This window comes from Lagenorhynchus albirostris, chromosome 1, assembly GCF_949774975.1.
Source record: "Lagenorhynchus albirostris chromosome 1, mLagAlb1.1, whole genome shotgun sequence".
NCBI lineage: Eukaryota > Metazoa > Chordata > Mammalia > Artiodactyla > Delphinidae > Lagenorhynchus > Lagenorhynchus albirostris.
Genome location: NC_083095.1, coordinates 142855161 through 142873968, shown reverse-complemented (window position 1 = coordinate 142873968; position 18808 = coordinate 142855161). Strand labels below are relative to the sequence as shown.

The window sequence follows — 18808 nt, the reverse complement described above, 5'->3', positions numbered from 1 at the left end:
TGTAACTAAAGTCTCCATCCCAGATAGTTCCATATAGTTCCCCAAGCAGCCTGTGCACCCTCAGACCCACAACTCTTGCCCATCTGCCACCTCTGCCCAGAACGCTATTGTCCTCTCTCCTACCTGGGGCCAGCTCCTAAGTACTGTTATCAGTGCAGTCCAAATAACTCCCATCCCAAGAAGCATGCCTTAAGTGCTGTCCCTCCTCCAACTCCAGCCCATCCCTCCTCCCCTCACTCCCCATGCTTTGCATCTGTACCACCTAAGCTTGTGTTTGTCACAGAACTTAGGCTGATTACCATTATCCATCTATCTCCCCAACCAGACCAGGAATCCCTCTGAGGCAGAGGCTGTAGCTTTCCCATCTGTGCCTCCAGCACTTGCACAGCACCTGGCACACATTAGGTATACAGTAAATTTTTGTGAATAAATGGACAAATAGGGTCTGACACATAAGAGGTGGTAGCGAAATACATATTGAATGAATGAGTAAATGAATAAAACTTTGAAGAGAGATGGGAAAGAAGTATACAGAGAACAAGATTAGGAACCTAAGAAATATAAGCTCCATGAGAGCAGAAACTTCATCTGCTTTGTCCTGTATTCCAGTGCCTAGACCTGGCACACAGGAGGAGCTCAATAAATATTTACTGATTGATGGAAAATGACTGTAGTAGGTCAAATCACAACCAGTCAGTCTAGTGTACACTTGTCAGAGGTCAGGGAAAACTTGTTTGTTCATTTGTGCACTCATTCAGCAAACATAATGTTGACTGTGCCAAGTGCTGGGCTTGGAGTCCTGAGGTACTACACCCACTCACACTATGAAAAAGGCACTGTCATATTTTCTCTTGTACCAAAATCCTGAGGGTAGGAATGCAACCTAAAGTATCCTACTTCTCAATTACCAGAGTACAGGTATAAAAAGAAAGGCTCCTTACTTACCTCATGACTGCTAGAATAGGACTTTGCTTTCTCTTCACAGAGGTGAAGTTTCTCTCGAGGAGGCTGAAACAGTGCTGTCTGAGGCAGCTTGTTTTGGAGCATTTTTCGAGGTGTTATGCTGACGGCAGCAACAATTTCATCCAGGTGGTTGGATATGTGAGTTTCCTGTGATTCTTGCATATTTTTATATACATTATCCTCTAATTTTAAAATAAGGAAACGAAGGTGTTAATGGTAATTTCCATAGCTACTTTTAGAAATACACATTTTTTTCTAGAAATTGAGACTAGAATCTAAGAAAATTTCAACACTATACTCATGACTTCTTTGAAATAAGTAGCATTCTATCCAAAAAGATCCTAGTGGCTAGTACTAACTTCTTTCAGACTGATTTCAAGTTTTAACTAGACCAAACATTCTTTGTTCTCACTCTATATTATATGTATATATATATGTATATGTGTATACACACATACTGATATATTTTATATATATGATATATGTATCTATATGTTATATATGGTATATATGTATATGTATATATATCAGTAGGAATCAGCTGAGCCCAAACAGTTCTCAAAGAGCTCAGATTAGATCTGTTGAATCCCAAATGACCTTGAAAACAGGAAAAAATGACATGTTAAACTTTCACTTCCAGCCAAGATGGAGTAATAGGGATGAGATTTATCCTCTTGCCCGAAGTCACCAGCCAGTTAACAAACAACAACAACAATAAAAAACAACCTATAGGCAAAAAAGGTATGAAACAATGGTTTTCAAGAGACAGGACAACAGACCTGAGAAATGGAAAAAAGAAACAAAGTGAGACCCATGATTGCCCCAGGTTATTGCTTTGAAAAAGTTTCTAGAACATGCAGGGTAACCCAGAATTACCCTGTGGGCTATCTGAGTTGAGGAAATAGAGTAGAGCATCTGGGGAGACCAAGGTGGCTGGAGTTCACAGGACAGATTACTAGAGAGGATAGAGTTGCACAGAGAGGACCCCAGAGATTAGCACCCCTCAAGTATGGGGAGAGAATACTGACCAGCATGTGTGTAAGAAAACTACTTGAGTCTGGAGGAAGACTCCTCTAATAAGATTGAAAGGAAGTGTCTGGTGCTCACCAAGGCTGGTGCCTGTTCCCACTGACTAGACTGGAAAAACTCATAATTCGTGAGGTACACGGTAAAATATTCAGAAGGGTTTTGTCTCAGTAATGGGGATTAGCCCTAGAGTGAACCCTGCTTAGATCCACTTAACAAACCATGAAAGTAAGACCTAAAAGGATAAAACTGTTTCCGAGTAACTTAACTGTATCAGAGGGCAAAACTCAAGGATGTTCATAGGAATGCAAAAATAGCCAGCATTAAACAAGGTAAAATTCATATAATCTGATGTCCAAAGAAAGATCACCAGGCATGCAAATAGGCAAGAAAACATGGCCCATAATGAGAAGAATAATCAGTCAAAACTGACCCAGATATTAAGTTAGCAGAGAAGAAAATTAAAGGTTATTATAATTGTATTCCATATGTTTAAAAAGTTAACTAGAGACACGGAATATAAAAAGACCCAAAATGAACTTCTAGATAAGAAAATTATACGTAAGATGAAAAATACACTAGATCAGATTAATGGGAGATTAGATATTACAGATGAAAAGATGCATGAACTTGCAGACATAGCAATAGAAACAATCTTTTAAAAAATCAGTGAGCTGTGAAACAACTTCAAATTGCCTTATATATAATTTGAGTCCCTAAAGGAAAGCAGATTGTAGTGGGGACAAAAAAAAGTGTTTGAAGAAATAATGGCCAAAATTTTTCCAAATTTGAGGAAAAATAAAAACCCAGAGATTCAAGAAGCTAAATGAAAACTAAACACAAGAAGCATAAAAGAAACTACACCAAGATACATCATAACCAAATTGCTCAAAACCATGATAAAGAGAAAATATTAAAAGTAGTCAGAAAAAAGGACATATTAGTATTAAAAAAAAAGATGACAATAGCAGGTTTCTGGGAGGAAATAAAGCATATGAGAAGACAGTGAAGAACCATATATAAAGTATGGACAGAAAAAAAATTGTCAAGCTGAAATTCCGTACCAGTGAAAATATCTTTCAAGATCAAAATCCGAAAGAAATCATCACCAGCGGGACTTCCCTGGTGGTGCAGTGGTTAAGAATCCTCCTGCCAATGCAGGGGACACAGGTTCAAGCCCTGGTCCAGGAAGATCCCACATGCTGCAGAGCAACTAAGCCCATGCGCCACAACTACTGAGCCTGTGCTCTAGAGCCCACAAGCCACAACTACTGAGCCTGCGTGTCACAACTACTGAAGCCTGTGTGCCGAGAGCCTGTGCTCCACACCAAGAGACGCCACTGCAATGAGAAGCCCACACACTGCAACGAAGAGTAGCCCCCACTAGCCGCAACTAGAGAAAGGCCGCCCACAGCAACAAAGACCCAATGCAGCCTAAATAAATAAATAAATTAATTAATTAAAAAAAATCATCACCAGCAGATTTGCACCCCAATGTTCCCAAGAAATATTAAGTGAAGTCTTTCAAAAGGAAGAAAAATAATAATAAATGGAAATATAGATCTACACAAAGGAAGTCAGAACAATGAAAAAGATACTTACATGGGCAAATATGTAAGACATATTTTCATATTATTTCATATATTTTCATATTTCATATATTTTCATATTATTTAAATCTCTTTAAAAGATAATCGAGCAGAGGAGTAAGACATGGAGATCACCTTCCTCCCCACAAATACACCAGAAATACATATACATGTGGAACAACTCTTAGAGAACACCTACTGAACGCTGACAGAAGACCCCAGACTTCCCAAAAGGCAAGAAAATCCCCACGTACCTGGGTAAGACAAAAGAAAAAAGAGAAAACAGAGACAAAAGAATAGGGATGGGACCTGCACCTCTGGGAGGGAGCTGTGAAGGAAGAAGAGTTTCCACACACTAGGAAGCCCCTTCACTGGTAGAGACGGGGGGTGGGGGTGGGGGGGGACGCTTTGAAGCCATGGAGGAGAGCACAGAAACAGGGGTGCAGAGGGCAAAGCGGAGAGATTCCCGCCCAGAGGATTGGTGTGTACCAGCACTCACCAGCCTGAGAGGCTTGTCTGCTCACCCGCCAGGGCTGGTGGAGGCTTGGAGCTGAGGCTCTGGCTTTGGAGGTCAGATCCCAGGGAGAGGACTGGGGTTGGCTGCATGAACACAGCCTGAAGGGGTCTAGTGTGCCACAGCTAGCCGGGAGGGAGTCCAGGAAAAAGTCTGGACCTGCCTAAGAGGCAAGAGACCATTGTTTCGGGGTGTGCAAGGAGAAGGGATTCAGAGCACCACCTAAATAAGCTCCACAGATGGGTGCAAGCTGCGGCTATCAGTGTGGACATCAGAGACTGGCATGAGGGGCTAAAGCTGTTGCTGCAGTCACCAAGAAGCCTGTGTGCAAGCACAGGTCACTAACCACACCTCCCCTCCCCAGAGCCTGTGCAGCCCGCCACTGCCAGGGTCCCGTGATCCAGGGACAACTTCCCTGGGAGAACACACAGCATGCCTCAGGCTGTTGCAAAGTCACGCCGGTCTCTGCCACCACAGGCTCGCCCCACATTCCGTAAACCTCCCTTCCCCAGGCCTAGTGAGCCGGAGTTCCCTAATCAGCTACTCCTTTAACCCCATCCTGTCTGGGGGAAGAAGAGACACCCTCAGGCGACCTACACGCAGAGGTGGGGCCAAATCCAAAGATGAATTGCAGGAGCTGTGTGAACAAAGAAGAGAAAGGGAAATTTCTCCCAGCAGCCTCAGGAGCAGTGGAGTAAATCTCCACAATCAACTTGATGTACCCTGCATCTGGGAATACCTGAATAGACAATGAATCATCCCAAACTTGAGGCAGTGGACTTTGGGAGCAACTGTAGACTTGGGGTTTGCTTTCTGCATCTAATTTGTTTCTGGTTTTATGTTTATCGTAGTTTAGTATTTAGAGTTTATTATCATTAGATTTATTGATTTGATTGCTCTCTTTCTTCTATATATATTTTTTTTTCATTTTTCTCTTTTTGTGAGTGTGTATGTGTATGCTTCTTTGTGTGATTTTGTCTGTATAGCTTTGCTTTTACCATTTGTCCTACAGTTCTGTCTGTCTGGTTCTTTTTTGTTTGTTTTGTTTTTTTAGTATAGTTTTTAGTGCTTGTTATCATTGGTGGATTTGCTTTTTGGTTTGGTTGCTCTCTTCTTTCTTCCTTCTTTAAAATTTTTAATAATTAAAAAAATTTTTATTTTAATAACTTTCTTTCCTTTCTCCCTCCCTCCCTCCCTCCCTCCCTCTCTCTCTCTCTCTTTCTTTCTTTCCTTTTCCCTCCCTTTTCTTCTGAGACTTGTGGCTGACAGGGTCTTTGTGCTCCAGCGGGGTGTCAGGCCTGAGCCTCTAAGCTGGGAGAGCTGAGTTCAGACACTGGTCCACCAGAGACCTCCCGGCTCCACATAATATCAAATGGCAAAAGCTCTCTCAGGGATCTCCATCTCAACGCTAAGACCCAGCTCCACTCAACGACCAGCAAGCTACAGTGCTGGACACCCTATGCCAAACAACTAGCAAGATAGGAACACAATCCCAGCCATTAGCAGAGAGGCTGCCTAAAATCATAACAAGGCCACAGACACCCCAAAACACACCACCAGACGTGGTCCTAACCAGAAAGACAAGATCCAGCCTCATCCACCAGAACACAGGCACCAGTCCCCTCCACCAGGAAGCCTACACAACCCACTGAACCAAACTTAGCACTGGGGGCAGACACCAAAAACAAAGGGAATTACGAACCTGCAGCCTTTGAGAAGGAGACCCCAAACACAGTAATTTAAGCAAAATTAGAAGACAGAAAAACACACAGCAGATGAAGGAGCAGTGTAAAAACTCACCAGACCAAACAAGTGAAGAGTAAATAGGCAGTCTACCTGAAAAAGAATAGAGAGCAAAGATGATCCAAAATCTTGGAAACAAAATGAAGAAAATTCAAGAAATGTTTAACAAGGACCTAGAATAACTAAAGAGCAAACAAACAATGATGAACAACACAATAAAAGAAATTAAATGTGCTCTAGAAGGAACCAATAGCAGGATAACTGAGGCAGAAGAACGGATAAGTGACCTGGAAGATAAAATAGTGGAAATAACTAGCACAGAGCAGAAAAAAGAAAAATGAATGAAAAGAACTGAGGACAGTCTCAGAGACCTCTGGGACATTAAATGCACCAACATTCGAATTATAGGGGTCCCAGAAGAAGAAGAGAAAAAGAAAAGGACTGAGAAAATATTTGAAGAGATTATAGTTGAAAACTTCCTTAATATGGAAAAGGAAATAGTCAATTACATCCAGGAAGCACAGAGTCCCATACAGGATAAATCCAAGGAGAAACACGCCAAGACACATATTAATCAAATAAGCAAAAATTAAATACAAAGAAAAGATATTTAAAGCAGCAAGGGAAAAACAACAAATAACATACAAGGGAATCACCATAAGGTTAAGAGCTGATCTTTCAGCAAAAACTCTGCAAGCCAGAAGGGAGTGGCAGGACATATTTAAAGTGATGAAAGGGAAAAACCTACAACCAAGATTACTCTACCCAGCAAGGGTCTCATTCAGGTTTGATGGAGAAATTAAAACCTTTACAGACAAGCAAAAGCTAAGAGAATTCAGCACTACCAGACCAGCTTTACAACAAATGCTAAAGGAACTTCTCTAGGCAGGAAACACAAGAGAAGGAAAAGACCTACAATAACAAACCCAAAACAATTAAGAAAATGGTTATAGGAGCATACATATTGATAACTACCTTACATGTAAATGGATTAAACGCTCCAACCAAGACTGGCTGAATGGAGACAAAAACGAGACCCATATATATGCTGTCTGCAAGAGACCCAAATCAGACCAAGGGAAACATACAGACTGAAAGTGAGGGGATGGAAAAACATATTCCATGCAAATGGAAATCAAAAGAAAGCTGGAGTAGCAATTCTCATATCAGACAAAATAGACTTTAAAATAAAGACTATTACAAGAGACAAAGAAGGACACTACATAATGATCAAGGGATCAATCCAAGAAGAAGATATAACAATTGTAAATATTTATTCATCCAACATAGGAGCACCTCAATACATAAGGCAAATGCTAACAGCCATAAAAGGGGAAATTGACAGTAACACAATCATAGTAGGGGACTTTAACACTCCACTTTCACCAATGGACAGATCATCAAAAATGAAAATAAATAAGGAAACACAAGCTTTAAATGATACATTAAACAAGATGGACTTAATTGATATTTATAGGACATTCCATCCAAAAACAACAGAACACACTTTTTTCTCAAGTGCTCATGGAACATTCTCCAGGATAGATCATATCATGGGTCACAAATCAAGCCTTGGTAAATTTAAGAAAATTGAAAATGTATCAAGTATCTTTTCTAACCACAATGCTCTGAGACGAGATATAAATTACAGGAAAAAATATGTTAAAAATACAAACACATGGAGGCTAAACAATACACTACTAAATAACCAAGAAATCACTGAAGAAATCAAAGAGGAAATAAAAAAATACCTAGAAGCAAATGACAATGAAAACACGATGAACCAAAACCTATGGGATGCAGCAAAAGCAGTTCTAAGAGGAAGTTTATAGCAATACAATCCTACCTCAAGAAACAAGAAACATCTCAAATGAACAACCGAACCTTACACCTAAAGCAATTAGAGAAAGAAGAACAAAAAACCCCAAAATTAGCAGAAGGAAAGAAATCATAAATATCAGATCAGAAATAAATTTAAAAAGAAATGAAGGAAATGATAGCAAAGATCAATAAAACTAAAAGCTGGTTCTTTGAGAAGATAAACAAAATTGATAAACCATTAGCCAGACTCATCAAGAAAAAAAGGGAGGAGACTCAAATCAATAGAATTAGAAACGAAAAACGAGAAGTAATAACTGACACTGCAGAAATACAAAGGATCATGAGAGATTACTACAAGCAACTATATGCCAATAAAATGACAACCACGAATGGACAAATTTTTAGAAAAGCACAACCTTCCAAGACTGAACTCAGAAGAAATAGAAAATATACACAGACCAATCACAAGCACTGATATTGAGACTGGGATTAAAAATCTTCCAACAAACAAAAGCTAAGGACCAGATGGCTTCACAGGTAAATTCTATCAAACATTTAGAGGAAAGCTAACACCCATACTTCTCAAGCTCTTCCAAAATATAGCAGAGGGCGGAACACTCACAAACTCATTCTGTGAGGCCACCATCACCCTGATACCAAAACCAGGAAAAAAAGTCACAAAGAAAGAAAACTACAGGCCAGTATCACTGATGAACATAGATGCAAAAATCCTCAACAAAATACTAGCAAACAGAATCCAACAGCACATTAAAAGGGTCATACACCATGATCAAGTGGGGTTTATCCCAGCAATGCAAAGATTCTTCAATATACGCAAATCAATCAATGTGATGAACCATATTAACAAATTGAAGGAGAAAAACCATATGATCATCTCAATAGATGCAGAAAAAGCTTTTGACAAAATTCAACACCCATTTATGATAAAAATCCTCTAGAAAGTAGGCATAGTGGGAAATTTCCTCAACATAATAAAGGCCATATATGAGAAACCCGAAGCCAACATCGTTCTCAATGGTGAAAAACTGAAACCATTTCCACTAAGATCAGGAACAAGACAAGGTTGTCCACTCTCATTACTATTATTCAACATAGTTTTGGAATTTTTAGCCACAGCAATCAGAGAAGAAAAAGAAATAAAAGGAATCCAAATCGGAAAAGAAGAAGTAAAGCTGTCACTGTTTGCAGATGACATGATACCGTACATAGAGTATCCTAAAGATGTTACCAGAAAACTACTAGAGGTAATCAATGAATTTGGTAAAGTAGCAGGATACAAAATTAATGCACAGAAACCTCTTGCATTCTTACACACTAATGGTGAAAAATCTGAAAGAGAAATTAAGGAAAATCTCCCATTTAATGTTGCAACAAAAAGAATAAAATACCTAGGAATAAACCTACCTAAGGAGACAAAAGACCTGTATGCAGAAAACTATAAGACACTGATGAAAGAAATTAAAGACGTTACAAACACATGGAGACATATACCGTGTTCTTGGATTGGAAGAATCAGCATTGTGAAAATGACTATACTACCCAAAGCAATCTACAGATTCAATGCAATCCCTATCAAACTACCAATGGCATTTTTCACAGAACTACAATAAAAAATTTCACAATTTGTATGGAAACACAGAAGACCCTGAATAGCCAAAGCAATCTTGAGAAAGAAAAATGGAGCTGGAGGAATCAGGCTCCCGGACTTCAGACTATACTGCAAAGCTACAGTAATCAAGACAGTATGGTATTGGCCAAAAAACAGAAATATATATCAGTGGAAAAGGATAGAAAGTCCAGAGATAAACCCACACAAATATGGTCACCTTTTTTGATAAGGAGGGAAGAATATACCATGGAGAAAAGAGAGAGACTCTTCAATAACTGGTGCTGGAAAAACTGGACAGCTATGTGCAAAAGAATGATATTAGAACCGTTCCTAACACCACACACAAAAATAAAGTCAAAATTGGTTAAAGACCTAAATATAAGGCCAGACACTATAAAACCCTTAGAGGAAAACTTAGGCAGAATACTCTATGACATAAATCACAGCAAGATCCTGTTTGACCCACCTCCTAGAGAAATGGAAATAAGAACAAAAATAAACAAATGGGACCTAATGAAACTTAAAAGCTTTGCACAGCAAAGGAAACCATAAACAAGATGAAAAGACAACCCTCAGAATCGGAGAAAATATTTGCAAATGAAGCAACTGACAAAAAATTAATCTCAAAAATTTACATGCAGCTCATGCAGCTCAATATAAAAAAATTAAACAACCCAATCCAAAAATGGGCAGAAGACCTAAATAGACATTTCTCCAAAGAAGATATACAGATTGCCAACAAACACATGAAAGGATGCTCAACATCACTAATCATTAGAGAAATGAAAATCAAAAGTACAATGAGGTATCACCTCACACCAATCAGAATGGCCATCATCAAAAATATCTACAAACAATAAATGCTGGAGAGGGTGTGGAGAAAAGGGAACCCTCTTGCACTGTTGGTGGGAATGTAAATTGATACAGTCACTATGGAGAACAGTATGGAAGTTCCTCAAAAAACTAAAAGTAGAACTACCATATGACCCAGCAATCCCACTACTGGGCATATACCCTCCGAAAACTATAATTCAAAGAGAGTCATGTACCACAATGTTCATTGCAGCTCTATTTACAATAGCCAGGACATGGAAGCAACCTAAGTGTCCATCCACAGATGAATAGATAAAGAACATGTGGTACATATATACGATGGAATATTACTCAGCCATAAAAAGAAACAAAATTGCGTTATTTGTAGTGAGGTGGATGGACCTAGAGTCTGTCATACAGAGTGAGGTAAGTCAGAAAGAGAAAAACAAATACCGTATGCTAACACATATATATGGAATCTTAAAAATATAAGTGGTTCTGAAGAACCTAGGGGCAGGACAGGAATAAAGACACAGATGTAGAGAATGGATTTGAGAACATGCAGAGTGTGAAGGGTAATCTGGGACCAAGTGATAAAGTGGCATGGACATATATACACTACCAAATGTAAAATAGATAGCTAGTGGGAAACAGCTGCATAGCACAGGGATATCAGCTCAATGTTTTGTGACCACCTAGAGGGGTGGGATAGGGAGTGTGAGAGGGAGACGTAAGAGGGAGGAGATATGGGGATATATTTGTATGTATAGCTGATTCACTTTGTTATAAAGCAGAAACGAACACACCATTGTAAAGCAATTATACTCCAATAAAGATGTTAATGAAAAAATAAAATAAAAAGATAATCAACTATTTAAACAAAAAAATGTACTGTGGGGCTTATAACATATATATGTGTATATATATATATATATATATATATATATGAAATGTATGACAAAAGTTGTATAAAGACTAAGAGGGGTGGATGGAACTGTGAAGTTCTTATACTGTATGTGTAATGGTATAATATTACTTGAAGGTATACTGAGATAAGTTAAAAATGTATAGTATAAACCCTACAGCAAGTATTAAAATAAAAAGAGTTACAGGTAGCAAGCCAACAAAGGAGATAAAAATATAGTCATAAAAATAATCTAATAGAAAAAAGAGGGAAAAGGGAACAAAGAACAGCTGGGACAAATAGCCAACAAATAGCAAGGTGATAGACTTAAATCTAACTATAACAATAACAACATTAAATGTAAATGATCTAAACACCCCAATTAAGAGAAAGACATTGACAGATTGGATAAAAATGCAAAACCCAACAATATGTTGCCTATAAGAAATTCAAAGACACTAAGATTAGAAGTAAAAGAATGGAAAATAATATTCTAAAATTAGTCAGAAACAAATTTGTAGTATCTATATTAATATCAAAGTAGATTTTACAGCAAAGAATATTACCATAAGGAAGGTCATTTCACTATGATAAAGGGTCAATTATTCAAGAGGACATAACCATCCCAAGTGTTAATATACCTAATAACAGTTTCAATATATAAGACCCCAAACTGATGAAACTGCAAGGAGAATGATCAAATCCTCAATTATAGTCAGAGATTTAAATACCTTGTTGTCAATAATTGGTACACCAAGTAGGCAGAAAATCAGTAAAGGATACTGAAGACTTGAACTACATCATCAACCAACTTGATTTGGCATTTACCATAACACTCTACCAAAAAGCACACAATATCCATTCTTTTCAAGTGCATATGGACATTAACTAAGACAGATTCTATCCTGGGTCATGAAACAAGTTTCAGTAAATTTATAAGGATTCAAGTCATACAAAGTACATTCTATGACCACAAAGGGATTAAGTTATAAATCAGTAACAGAAAGACATCTGGAAAATGTCCAAATATTTAGAAACTAAATAACATTTTTCTAAAAAAATAAAAAGCCCCATGGGTCAAAGAAGACATCAAAAAGGATATTTGAAAGTAGTTTAAACTGAATGAATATAAAAAGACAACATACAAGAATTTGAGAATGCTGCTAAAGCAGTCATTATGGGGAAATTTATAGCATTAAATGCCTGTATTAGAAAAGTAAAGTAAAAAAATCTCAAAATCATGGTCTTAACCTTTACCTTCAATGACTAGAAAAGGAAGATCAAATTAAACTCAAAGTAGGCATAAGAAAAGAATTAATAAAATAAATAATAAAGCTAAGTTCACAAATTACAGTAGAAAAATAGAGAAAAACCAATGAAACCAAAACCTGCTTTTCTGAGACCAATAATGCTGATAAATCTCTAACCTGACTAATCAGAAAAAAAGGAAAGAAGACACAAATCACCAGTATCAGGAATGAGAGAGATACCATCACTGCAGATTCTACAAATGTTAAAAGATTAATATGGGAATGTTATGAACATGTATGCCAATAAATTTGACAACTTAGATGAATGGAAAAATTCCTTTAAAGACACAAAATACTAAAGCTCACTCAAGAAAAAAATATATACCTGACTAGCCCTATGTCTATTAAAGAAACTGAATTTGTATTTTAAAAACCTTACAAAAAACAAAACAAAAGAAACAAATAAAAACTTCTGGGCCTAGATGGCTTCAATAGTAAATTCTACCAGATATTTAAGGAAGATATAATACCAATTCCATACAACCTCTTTCAGAAAATTGAAAATGAGAATATTTCCTAACTCATTCTATGAGACCTTCATATCAAAACAAGACAAATATATTACAAGAAAAGAAAATTTCAGATCAATATGCCTCAGGAACATAGATGCAAAAATTTAAAGTAAAATTTTAGCAAATTAAACCCAGTAATAGATAAAAAGGAAAATACATCATGACCAAGTAGAATTTATCTCAGAAATGTAAGATTGGTTTAACATTCAAAAAGCAGTCAATGTAATTCATAACATTAATAAACTAAAAAAGAAAAACTGTATGATCATCTTGATCAGCACACAAAAAGAACATGACAAAATCTAATATCCATTTCTGATTTTAAGAAATCCTTACAAAGTAGTAATAGAATTGTACTTCCTCAACCTGATAAAGGGCACCTGTGAAAAACCTACAGCTAAATTAGTGAAAAATTGAAGGCTCTTCCCCTAAGGTCTGAAACAAGACAAGGAGGTTCACTCTCAACACTTCTATTTAACATTGTACTGGAGGTTCTAGCCAGTGCAATCAATCAAGAAAAAGAAATAAAAGGCAACCAAATCAGAAAGGAAAAAGTAAAACTGTCTTAAGTCACGGACAGTATACCTCTATTAGCATCTGTGTAGAAAATCTGATGGAATATGAAGAAAATCTCCTAGAATAAGTGAGTTGAACAAGGTTATAGAATATAAGAGCACTATACAAAAATTATATTCCTATACATTAGCAATGGACCTTCAAATTGAAATTCAAATACAATACTACATGCAATAGCATCAAAATATGAAATAAGGAATAAAGCTGCATTATTTATTTAAAGATGAATATGACTTGCACAATTAAAACTTCAAAACATAGCTGAGAGAAATTAAAGAAGACTTAAACATTTACCATGTCCATGGGTTGGAACACTCAATATTATTAAGATGTCAATTCTCCACAAGTTGATCTATAGATTGAAAGCCTTCCCAATCCAAGTCCTTGCATTTCTTTTTTAAAATAGAAATCAACAAACTGTTTCTAAAGTTCATATGAAAATTCAAAGGACCCAGAACACCCAAAACAACTTTGTAAAAGAACAAAGTCAGAGGACAAACACAACTTTTTAGCAAGATTTATTATAAAGCTACAGTAACCAAGGCAGTTTGGTATTGCTGTCAAGATAGACAAATAGATGAATGGAACAGAATGGAGAGTCCAAAAATGGATGCCTGCATACATAAACAATTGATTGTTGACAAAGCTGCAAAGGCAATTCATAGTCTGTTCAACAAATGGTGCTATAACAACTGGATGTTCACGTGTAAAATCAAAACAAAACAAAATAAAAATCTTTGATCCATACCTCACAGCATGTACAAGAATTAACTCAAAATGAAACATAGACCTCTATAAGAAAATCTTTGTGACCTTGGACTAGGCAAAGATTACATATATATGACATAAAAAATTCATAAAAAGAATAAAATGACAAATTGGGCTTCAAAAATTAAAAATGTCTGCTCTTCATAGAAACTGTGAAGAGGATAAAAAGACAAGTCATGGGCTGGGAGAAAATATTTACAAAATATGTATCTAATAAAGGACTTGTATCTTAAATATATAAAGAATTCTCAAAACTCAATAATAAGAAAACAAACAGCTCACTATAAAATAGGCAAAACATTTTAACACATATTTCATCAAAGAAGATATATCAGTAACAAATAGGCACATGAAAAGATGCTCAACATCACTTGTCATTAGGGAAATGCAGTGAGATACTACTCATAACAATTAAAATAACTAAAATTTAAAAGTCTGTATTAAGTGCTGGTGTGGAGGTGGAACAACTAGAACTCTCATACGTGTTGGTAGGAATGTAAAATGGTACAACCACTATGGTAAACAGCTTGGCAGTTTCTTAGTAAGTTATGATCTGTCCATTTCACTCCTAGGAATTTACACAAAAGAAATGAAGCATATATCCATACAAAGACTTATGTACAAATGTTCATAGGAATTTTCTTTCTAATAGCCCAAAACTAGAAACAACCCAAATGTCCATCAATAGTTAAATGGATAACAAACTGGTATAGCTATATAATGAAATATTACTCAGCAATATAAAGGAACAGATATGCTACAACATGAATGAATCTCAAAATAGTTATGCTGGGCTTCCCTGGTGGCGCAGTGGTTGAGAGTCCGCCTGCCCATGCAGGAAACGCGGGTTCGTGCCCCGGTCTGGGAAGATCCCACATGCAGCGGAGCGGCTGGGCCCGTAAGCCATAGCCACTGAGCCTGCGCGTCTGGAGCCTGTGCTCCGCGATGGGAGAGGCCACAACAGTGAGAGGCCCGCGTACCGCAAAAAAAAAAAAAAAAAAAAAAGTTATACTAAGTCCAAGAAGCCAGACCAAAGAGAGTACATACCGTATGAGTCTATTTATATAAAATTCTAGGAAATGAACATCAGTGTTTAGTGACTAGATCAGTGGTTGTCTCAACCTGAAGGGCGTGAGATGGTGGAGTGGTGGGGCAAGGAGGAGATGTGGGGAGGAGTGGGATGGAGAGATTACAAAGGGGCATGAGGATATTTTGGGGGGTGATGGATATGTTCATTTTCTTGATTGTGGTGGTAGTTTCATGTGTGTATATACATTCATGTGTGTTTTTCAGATTGTGCACTTTTACGTCAATTAATAAAGCTGTTTTAAAAAACCATATATATGTATCAGCCTTTCAGAGATCCCTCCCCATTAACACTACTCCCCATGTAGATACTTCAAACTCCAATTCTATAATTTACTATGGATAACTTAGTTAAAATTTCACCTTATTGTCATTCATTTATTTATTCATTCAACAAATATTTATTGGATTCCTATTATAAGCAATGCTAGAAGAGTGGGTAGTGGTAAGACCCCAGAAATGTGAACATTTTCTGTTGCTGCAACTCAGCTAGTTTGATTGAAAAGATTTCAGAGAACAAGGGCAGAGAAGAGAAAGCATCCCAAGTAGAGTGAATAATTAGCAAAGGCTCAGGGGTGTTAAGTGAAATGGGTATATGACTAACTGCTGGTGGTTCAGTTTGGCTGGTATGTTTGGGGGCTAGGGGCCATGGATGTAGAATAGCATTTTCCAAACCAATTTCTGTAGTTCACTAGAGTCACAAGACATTAATGCACAATCTATGAGGGAAGGTTACTGCCAAAGATGACCAAATAAGCTGGGAAACACAAATATTGGTTCCACAAAAGAAGGGGTCTAGGATCAAATAAATAGATAAACATGCAGGTTTCTTCACATTTTCTCAAAGGCTTTAATGTGGTGTAATTCCTTGTGAATATACTGCAGAGGGGTATAGTATGTAGCACTTTCCCTAACTTTTTTGACCATGAAATCTTCTTTTTCTAGAGCATCTATTAAATCTTATGCAACCATATTTTGAGCATTGTTTGGGAGACCCTTGAGGTAGAGGAAAAGTAGAAGGGTGAAGCGATGTTTAGAAGACATTGATCTCAGGCTAATAGTTTGACTGACTATTTGGCAGGTAGTGGTGAGCCCCTGAAGGTTTTCATCAGGAAAGAGAAATGAAAATGCTCCTATGAGACTGATCTGTAATTAGTAGACAAATATATTATAATGGAAACCACTGGAGGGAAAGTGATTTTCAAACTTCAGATATTCTAGTACCTTAACATATCTGTATTCTGCCTGCAATATTGTTAACTTTTTCTTTGAATCTGCACAGTTTTTAAAACCTTAAATACTTGCCTCAGCTTCATCCTAATAAACAATAAGTGACATTATGAGTTTGATGTTATATTTTCTCCTAATACACTTTAAAATAAAAACATACATATTAATATTTAAAGTGTTTGTGCTCCACCTAACATCACATTAAGCATCACGAAATGTAAGCACTACACACTTCAGGAATTTCTAAATTTGAGCAATGTTTCACGACCATTTTTAACCATGATCCATCACTCAAGAAGATTTCATCAAGTTTTACTTTCTATAGTTTATATTCTGACAAAGTAGGCATTTTCCCTAAAAATAAAATGAGAATATTCTATATGGTTCTTAAAACTTCCCCCAAGAAATTCTGATACTTCTTCAGTAAATGAATATGGTCCTGAAGCCATCTTCTTAACACTAGTTGAAAAAAATCACTGGGTGAGTATGTTACTGCAATTGTAGAGAATGAATTCAGGTGCATAGTAGCAGGGGGAAGGAAAGTGCAGGGAAGGGAGGGATGAGGGGGATTACGGAAAGGAATAATTATTGTAATTTGAGAGCTATTTGGATGTAAAAATTAAAGAAGGGGAACAATCAAGATGGACTCTTGATATTTTCAATCTGAGACTCTGGAATAGGGCTTGGCACATTTTGGCAATGGGACAAATCCTGCCCAGTCTGTTTTTATAACTAAAGCTTTATTGGAACACAGCCCGGTTCATTCACTTACATGCTGTCTATGGCTGCTTTCACAATACAACAGCAGAGGTGAAGAGTTGTAACAAAAACCCTATGGCCCTCATGGCCTAAAATATTTACTATCTGTCTCTTCACAGAAAATGTTTACCAACCCTTAAAAATGGTGATGTCATGAACAGAAGTAGCGAGATAGAGAGCAATTGTCCTATTGATTAGACAATCAATTTGGTCTCAGCCAGATTGAATTTGAGGTTATGGAAGAAAGTTTATATATAATGTCTAATTTAGTAGTTAGAAACAGGTCACTAGTTGTGAATGACACCTTTAAAGTTAATAATTTTTCCTTTTCTTTAAAAAAATTATAAATTATTCCATGCCTATTTCCAAATAAGATTTGAGATGGCTACAGGCAAGTGTTGAAGTGTGCCCTCTCCTTAATAATCCAAAATAGAGCTTTACATTTTCACCAGGAAGGAAGTAGGAGCTTTTCTTTTCTTCATAAAGCAATATAGAATGAAAATATCAAATATAGCAGGAAGGAACAAGCCTAAGGTCAAACTATGAGAAAGATACAGAGCCTGAACTATAATCCGGGCAAACCCCTCATTCCTGGGTAGCCCTTCAAAATGTGAAAAGCGAATCTTTCAGGTTCAACATCTAAGCTTTGCCTAAGCCACACGGTACAGAGGCTCCAATTCTAAGATGTTGGCTGACTTTTTTTTATAATAAGCTCTTGCCCTATTGGCAAGATGAGACAAACAATTCAGTAGGTGCTGTGGTCTAGAGAAACAGCAGTAGCTTGGGATGGGGAATCTGAGATTCCAGAACCTGTGCTGTCCCAACTACTCATGTAATGTGGGAAATACCCAGAACAGATATTTACATAACACTTTATACTTTCACATATTTTATCTCATGTGGCCCTTACCATAGCCATGTGAGGTACAGAGGCAGGTATGATTATCCCTATTTTATAAATGAGGACAATGAAGCTGAGAGATGTTCAATTACTTGCCCTATGTTGCATGGCCAGAATCAGGACCCTGGTCTTCTAATAATTTGGTGGTTTCCCACCACATCATTCACCCTTTCACTGACCACAATCTATAGTAGTAGGAATCGAATGCTTTTGCTTTGTAAACCTAAGAATGCAATTTTAAAGTAATCACATTTTAACAATCAGAAAATGCAATATCTTTACCAGATTTTATCACACTTTCTTATCTTCTGTTTAGGGGAAGCAGAGGTGAAATTTTAAAAGCTACATAAGTAATATGTCCTGCAGTATTTGCTATTCTGGGCCTCTGAACCTAGTGTTAAACTTTGAAATTGATTTTTCTTTTTCTTTTTCATTTTTTTTTTGCTTAACTTTTGGTTTGTTTCATGGTCTCTCTTAATAGTGAATCCTTAAAACAGAGGTTATAATCTGAGCACTCACATGTTGGATCTAATCCCTTTACTTCCCTTTTTTTTTCCTTTTGGCCAGTTAAAAAGTTGAGCCATTATTTAAAAATTAGAAGTTTCACATAAAGATCTAGATTTCTAGATTTCTGGCTTCCTTTGAAGACACCTAACACTTGTC

General features: G+C 37.0%; 1 protein-coding gene across 2 annotated transcripts in view; it reads right to left on the bottom strand.

Annotated features, from left to right (window-relative positions):
• TTC23 (tetratricopeptide repeat domain 23) overlaps positions 1-18808 on the bottom strand; it is a 110687-nt gene that overhangs the window by 77565 nt on the left and 14314 nt on the right. For both annotated transcript variants that reach the window (XM_060155766.1, XM_060155775.1), the window contains exon 3: positions 946-1145. In XM_060155766.1, the coding sequence (XP_060011749.1) occupies positions 946-1125 (180 nt within the window). In that variant the 5' untranslated portion in view covers positions 1126-1145. The remainder of the gene's footprint in view (positions 1-945; positions 1146-18808) is intronic.